Source organism: Oncorhynchus tshawytscha, linkage group LG13 (genome assembly GCF_018296145.1).
Source record: "Oncorhynchus tshawytscha isolate Ot180627B linkage group LG13, Otsh_v2.0, whole genome shotgun sequence".
In the NCBI taxonomy this organism is placed as follows: domain Eukaryota; kingdom Metazoa; phylum Chordata; class Actinopteri; order Salmoniformes; family Salmonidae; genus Oncorhynchus; species Oncorhynchus tshawytscha.
The window spans coordinates 84,796,152-84,804,043 of NC_056441.1; the positions used below are offsets into that span (position 1 = coordinate 84,796,152).

The 7,892-nt window shown below is 44.1% G+C and overlaps 1 protein-coding gene across 1 annotated transcript; it reads right to left on the bottom strand.

Moving 5' to 3' along the window:
• Window positions 1-112: 112 nt before the first annotated feature.
• On the bottom strand, window positions 113-5,438 carry LOC112265994 (extracellular calcium-sensing receptor-like). Its single transcript, XM_024443501.2, has 9 exons — window positions 5,190-5,438; window positions 4,478-4,772; window positions 4,245-4,331; window positions 3,734-4,000; window positions 3,115-3,321; window positions 2,689-2,961; window positions 2,220-2,447; window positions 1,852-1,975; window positions 113-1,759 (listed from the first exon to the last, which is right to left on the bottom strand). The coding sequence occupies exons 1-9, from the start codon at window positions 5,399-5,401 to the stop codon at window positions 846-848; spliced, it is 2,607 nt and encodes an 868-aa protein (XP_024299269.2). The 5' UTR covers window positions 5,402-5,438; the 3' UTR covers window positions 113-845.
• Window positions 5,439-7,892: the final 2,454 nt, after the last annotated feature.

The following is a 7,892-nucleotide window of genomic DNA, read 5'->3' on the forward strand; positions in this document are numbered from 1 at the left end:
TTTCCTGAAATTTTAATAAAATATATCGCTAAATTTCAACTGTTCAATAAAAACACATCCAAGCAACTCCTTTCAGGTCCAACTGTTTTATTAAAAGAAAATGTGCATTAATGAATAATTAATTATTGGGTGAATAAGTGTGGCAGCAGAATCCTTGAGAAGGAACAGGGAAGTTAAGCTGTTCCACACAATGTGATGATTAAATTGAAAGCGTTTTCGATGCAGAAACCAACTCATCGGGGATAACCTATCCCATAGAAGATTAAAGCCACGCACATAGACAAATTAAATACATTCAAAGCCTACTTAACAGGCCAAGGAAATAATATTTAGTCACAGAACATCATAATTATAATCAATAACATGCTACTACACATCACTAGAGTGCTAACAAAACAATAAAATCTCTTTGATTTAATTTAATTTATTGCCATCAAACTACAAACAGAAGTGAAAACAAAAAGGAGCTACTTCAAACTATTTGAGACCATCAAACTCTGTTACTATACATTTCTCATTTCCTTTCTTTGCATGACAGAGTGTGAAGTAAATCCCTAGCAGGCATAGTACCTCCACCTAGTGTTCATATTTCAGATCAGCACAGAGGACATGAAGAAGACGAGAAGAGGAATCCACTGTAAACTGCTGTTATGGTATTGAGCCTATGGGAGAATCTCGATTACATTTCCGTGATTCCTCATGTCCTCTCTCCTCGGTCTCCTTTTCAAAACCCAATGAATGAGGTTAGATATCCCGCCCCTCCTGACCTTCTAATCTAATTGGTTTTGAGATGAAAGCGGGGAGAGAGGACGTGAGAAATCAAGGAAATGGAACGAAGATTCTCCCTATGTCTTGGTTGAGGCCCGGCCCATCAGAGCCTTCTTGGTGTTCCTCTCTGGCCTCAGCAGGATGATGTAACACTTTGGGCCGAACAGAGCCACCAGGATGCCAAAGCTGGAAGCTAAGATGGCGAATATCTCCACAGCATCTGCATACTTCCCAGGAGAGCTGATGTAGGCAGGGACAAAGGAGATCCAAACAGCACAGAAGATCAGCATGCTGAAGGTGATGAACTTGGCCTCGTTGAAGTTGTCTGGAAGATTCCTAGCCAGGAAAGCCAAGAGGAAGCTAAGGAACGCCAGGAGGCCGATGTAGCCTAACAACGCTCCGAACCCTGCTACCGACCCCACCACACACTCATATACAATCTTATCATTATGGTAGCGCATGTTTTTGTGTGGAGTTGGAGAGGCTGAAACCAGCCAGGCTGTGCAGATAGCAGCCTGGAATGAGGTGAGAACCAGGACTGTTCCTCTCTGCTGCCCAGCACCAAACCACTTCAGGCTTGCCTTCCCCCCAGGCTTAGAGGTCCTAAACACAGCCAGCACCACCAGAGTCTTCACCAGTATACAGGAGACACAGAGAACAAAGCTGATACCAAATGCTGCATGCCTCAGCTGACACGTCCACAGCCGTGGCCGGCCAATGAACAGCAGCGAGCACAGGAAGCAGAGTTTGAGTGACAGAAGAAGCAGGAAGCTGAGCTCAGAGTTGTTGGCCTTGACAACAGGCGTGTTCCGGTAGTGGGTGAAGATTCCGAGGACCACTGCACAGATGAGGGATCCTAGCAACGAGGCGGTCATCAAGGAGATGCCCAGGGATTCCTGGTAGGAGAGGAACTCAACCCCCTTAGGGATGCAGAGGTCACGCTCCGGGCTGGACCAGAAGTCCTCTGGACATTTCAAGCACTCGGCCGAGTCTGACAGAAAGACAGACAAAGAAAATGTGGACAACCTTTTCATCAGCCCCAAACCACCCTCAAATACTTTAAATGGTATTAATTTCACTGACCTGTGGTGTTGCTGACCTCTCCCTCAGCACAGGAGATGCAGTCGAAGCAGCAGACAGGCTCCCCCTTCCTCCTGGCTACACGGGTGCCTGGGGGACAGCTCTCACTGCACACTGATCGTGGAGGCTATAAGGACGAAGGTGAGGGGGAATTTAACCTTTATTTTAATAGGCAAGTCAGTTAAAGAACAAATTCTTATTTACAAAGATGTCCTAGGAGGGAGAATGTAAGACTTTTATTTGCCCATATTTATACTCCCATATTTACACACCCATATTTAATGCTTCTTTGCTCTACATTGGTATAAGTTCACACTGTTTCTGTTGCAGTAGTGAAATATGCTCTGTGGCTATATAACTTTACAAATAACCTTTCTTGACTCAAAGTTCCAGAAAATTCTGTCCTCGTCCAGTGTGAGCTCTTGTCCTGCGGGGGCTGATTCGTCAATCACACCCACATTCTCCACCTGAACACTCCCGTCCTGGAGCCACGCCCAGTTCAGGATGTCATAGATGGCCAGGGCGTCCCCGTTGTCATCAAAAGAAACGCGATCACCAAACCCTGTGGTGAAGTTAACCCTCTCCAGGTAATGGACCAGCTGGACAGAGGAGGGGGATGGAGGGATGGAGGGAACAGACGGAAGAGAGGAAAGAGGAGGAGATTATGTAGACAAAAGACAGTATGAAGTCAAGGAACCTTGACTAAGAAAACAGGAAACAGAAGTAAACAGTTGGCAAAGTGTACATCTGCATCTGTGTGTGTGTGTGTGTGTGTGTGTGTGTGTGTGTGTGTGTGTGTGTGTGTGTGTGTGTGTGTGCGTGTGTGTGAATGTATTCCACCTGCCAGTGCTCCAGTCTCTGTAGGCTGGCACAGCTGTGCCCACTGAAAGGTCCTCTCCCTGGCACACACTGCAGTAGGTCATGCAGGGCATGGGCCAGGGCGTACACTGCCTTATACACGTTATACTCCGGCCTGAGCTCAGACACGTCCCCACAGTTGGTCTCCACATCCCTCAGGTCCTCCTGACCTGTACATATATCACCCCCAGCCTCCACCCAACCTGCTGGGGGCTCCAACCTACACCCAAACACAGCCTCCCAGAACTGTCTCACCTTAACAGAACAGAGAAGGAAATGTTATAGAGGAACACTAGTTTTTTTCTTCTATATTGTAGAATTTATAGGCAAAGTACCCCTTTAAATGTTTTAAACATAATGTATAAAGTAATTAAATAAATGGTTGGAGTTAAAAGACAACTACTTCACCATGTTGTTTCCAGGGTTATTGTCAGGTTGGTCGTTGGGGCGGATGCTAAGCAGGAAGTCCCTGAGGCCGGGTATCTCTCCACGACGGATGGCGATACCCAGGGTACCCCCCAGGTAGGGCATGAGACGGGGGGTGTGAAACACAGAGGAGGTGGTCCAGGCTTCACTGGCGATCCACTGGAGACCCTTCACATTCTGCACCACCACCTTGTAAAACGGGATTTATATTTTATAATCAGACCACCCCAATGGTAATACGCTGTAACACTTTTATACACTGTTGTTTGTGAGAGTAACATCCTACAGCTGTTATGGCTGTAATAATGTCTGTAGAATGCATTTGATGATAAAACATACTTACTAATACCGTGATGTGTGGTTGTCCCCCCCTAGATATCTTAGGATGGATGCACTAACTGTCCAGGGACACCGATATGTAAAATATATGCACACATCACTGACTGTAAGTGTCTTTGGATAAAAGCATCTGCTAAATGGTATTACTAATAGTATTATTATGAAGTGTAAATCTCTCTGGATTAGAGCCTCTGAAACTAAAATGTGAAAGTATTGTAAGAGTTATTTTAGATCAACTGTCAAGATAAAATCATCTCTGAACCTCATCCACCAGAGGGAGCAGGTAGGCCTCGTTGGAGATCACCACCACCACACGAGCAGAGGAGCTCTTGATCTCTCCCACGATCCTCTGCAGCTCAGTGGGGTGGTTGTCTTTGGGCAGGACCTGGGAATAGGCCACACAGCCCCCTGACTCGGCCAGGCTTGAGTGGAAGGACCGGGCAGCTTGAACTCCGTAGTCATCATCACTGAACAGCAGTCCCACCCAGGTCCAACCCAACCGACGTAGGATCTGGATCATGGCTCGCACCTGAGATCACATCAACAGAGATGAGACATTACTGGTGTTATTACAGAGACTGGAGAGTATAGAGAGATCAACATAAACTACATACATTATTTTTGTCACCTTTTATTTAACCTTACCTAAGATTTTTTTTTGAACCTCTTATTTAACTGTAATGCCGTTACACAGTATAAAGTGTATAGTGAGTATACATGGGAGCTGACGGTTCACTGTGTAATTATGTCATTGTAGCCTTCTAGAGACAGACCTGGAAGGCGTCACTGGGGATGGTTCTGAAGAAGGATGGGTATTTTCCCCGGTCGCTCAGACAGGAACACGTGGCATAATGACTCACCTGAGGGAGAGAAATATACAATGATTAATTTGTTATTCTTCAATTAATTAATATAATCGAAATGTTTCATGCCTAGACACATTTAAGACCAATACAAGAAGGACATTTCCAATAATGATGTAATCTTTCTATTCTTTCTGATTTACCATGGGAACCCGGAACAGCCCTAGGACACTGGAGATGGCGATGGAGTTTGTGGACCCTGGGTCTCCCACAATCCCTAGCACCGGGGGTGACCCAGAACAATTCTCATCCAATAAGAACTCTTTCTCTGTCCCACTGGCCAATGACATTGCAGCACGGAGCGATACTCCCAACTTCTGGCAGTCGTCATAGAGCTGGTATCCGAGCTTGATGTTTGGCAGAAGGTCAGGGTCTCTGTTGATCTCATCTACAGCAAACGCCATAGTCTGGGCCTGCTGGAAACCACAACTGGTAAAACTGAAAAGGAACATTCAATCAATTTGTAAATGTTTTAAATCGCTCTAGAGGTGTTGAACCCTGTGCGCCTCTTAAGTGGTGTGTGTGAGAGAGTTGTCATAAGGGGTTGAGAGGAGAAAAAAATTACCTTTGTCAAGGATAGATAATAAAATAGCTTATCTTAAAGGTAAATTTGCTTAGAAAACAGGAATAATGATAGAAAACAATTGAATACACACAATTTATTCACATATATTTTGAAACCGCAATGTACTATTCACCAATGTAACAAGAACCCAGTAGGTCTCCGGCACCAGGGTTGGTTAACACTGATCATAGTGAGGCTTCTTATAGTAGGGATGTCTATCTGTCCTTTTTAGGAGAGGTGCAGACACACATCCAGTCCAGTCCAGTCCAGTCCAGTAGATGAATACTCACCCCTCACAGTAGAGCTGCTGGGGTTCTGATGTGAAAGACAGTTCAGGGAACACTGTGAAGTAGTGGACCTCAAACAGACCTCCCAGAATCACATCACCCTTCTGGTACATCCCATTCAGACTGAAATGCTCCCGCAGACGACAGGACGAGGAAGTGGACGAGGCAGAGGAGTAGTTCAATAGAAGGCTCAGAGATGAGGAGTTCAGTATCATCACTATAGATAGGTAAAGGTTAATATATTGCCTGACCCTCATAGCTGTACTCTGTCTCTCCCCCTCTCTCTCTTTCTTACTCTCTTTACCTCTCTTTTATAGTGTCATTGGAGGTTGACACTATATGGCAGGGAGAGGAGTGGCAGGGGGTTGCAGGGGAGGGAGTTGGGGTGAGGTGGCGGGGGAATGCGGGGTGGAGGGATTGCAGGGGAGGGTTGTTGGGGGGGGGGGTCAGAGTCGCAGTTAGGAGTTGAGACGTGGGAGTGTCAGAGAAAGACAATATATGAACTGTTGCCATGCAAAAAGGGAAACCAGTGAAGAACAAATACCATTCTAAATACATATTCATGTTTATTTATTTTCCCTTTTGTACTTTAACAATTAGCACATCGTTACAACACCGTATATAGACATAATATGACATGAAATGTCTCTGTTCCTTTGAAAAGTTTGTGATTTTAATGTCAGATTTTTTTTCTCACTTTTGTTTATAATCAATTTAATTTGCTTTGGCAGTGTGACCATATGATTCCCATGCCAATAAAACCCTTTGAATTTAATTGAAAGATTTATTACACACCAAGTTATTCCACCATGAGTCCTGTAGGGGAGCTGTTTTTCTCCCTCTTTCGCTTCCTCTTCCTCTCCCTCTCCCTCTCTTCCTCTCCCTCTCTCCATCTTTCTCTCTCTCTAACTCCCTTTCTCTCCCTCCCTCTCCCTCTCCCTCTCTCTCCCTCTCTCCCCCTCTCTCCGTCCTTCACAGATGTACCAGTTCATTGCTTGGTGTCTGTTATTAAGGGGTCTTTAGCTCCAAGCTAATAATGAGGCTGTGATGAATCGAAAGACACAGACACACAAATCAAAATAAAATCTAATTTGATTGGTTGCATACACATATTTTGCTAAATGTTCTTGTAGGTGTAATGAAATGCTTATATTCCAACAGTGCAGTAATAGATAACAATACAAAACAATTCATGCAACAACAACAAGGAATTAAGAAATATACAAATATTAGATCAAGCGATGTCAAATATAGTGTGAATGAAATGTGTGTTTGAATATTATGGACAATATATTAATAAAAAGAGTTGTGTACAGGCCTCCTGAGTGGTCTGAGGTGCTGCATTTCAGTGCTTGTGGCGTCACTACAGATCCGGGTTCGATCCTAGGCTGTGTCACTACGGGCTGTAACTTGGAGTCTCATCGGGCAAGGAACAATTGGCCCTGCGTCTACCGTGTTACGGGATTTTTTGGCTTGGGGGGGGGGTCTTCACTTGGCTCATTGCGGGCCGGTTGATTGTAGGCTGACTTAGGACATCAGTTGAATGGTGTTTCATCCCGCACATTGGTAAAGCTGGCTTAAGCGGGAGAGTGAATATGCATATCCTTGCTACAGGCAGTTAGATTTGGGTATGTCCTTTTAGGTGAAAATTGAAAAAAAAGAGTACGATTCTTAAGAGGGTAAGATTCTTACCCTCTACAAGATGGGTGCCCCTAAACCGGGACTGTTGTTGCTAATGTGCGCTAATGTAACTAGAATGACGTTGTATATAACAGCCAACTTTCCGGGACATAGACATATCTGACATGGGCAGAAAGCTTAAAATATTGTTAATCTAACTGTAGTGTCCAATTTACAGTAGCTATTACAGTGAGAAAATACCATGCTATTGTTTGAGGAGAGTGCACAACAACAAAACACTTTTATCATAGAAACTGGTTTGATACATTCACCTCTGAAGGTAAATAATGTACTTACATTCAGTAATCTTGCTCTGACTTGTCATCCTGAGGGTCCCAGAGATAAAATGTAGCATCATTTTGTTTGATAAAAATCTATTTTTATGTTCAAATGTAGGAACTGGGTTCTACAGTTTGACCCTACTTCTGTCTCTGGCTCCACACCCACCCCGCCCGGCCATCTAGATTTGTGAAAGTTAGTGTATAAGCTAATGATCTGTCATGTATGACATTTCTGGGAGTGTGTAAACTAAAAAATATATATTACTATAGCATTTTTGTATGTTATCTATAGTTAATGTTAAAGATAGGGCTGATTACTGCCCCCTTTGGAGGAATTGCGTGCCCATAGTAAACAGAAAAAAAATCTGTCAAAAATTGCTAATATATGCATATAAAAATTATTATTGAATAGAAAACACTCTAAAGCTTCTAAAACCGTTTAAATTATGTCTCTATGTAAAGCAGAACTCTCAGGGCACTCATTCTCCCAAACTCTCTCTTGTCATCATAAAAGTTGGCCCAACTTTGACGTCATCGCCCCCACCCTTCCCAAGCACCTACAGTCCTGGGAACAGTTTCTATCTCTTCAGCGCGATGTCTGCTTTCAATGGGGCTTCTCATTGTGAGAATCGCGCGCTCACGAGAGTTTTGGCGGGCCGAAACCTTTCGGTCACGGAGAAAACAGGTTACTCTCATGCGCGTTCTGCTCGGGTGATGTCTTTGTTCCAAGATTGATTAAACGACT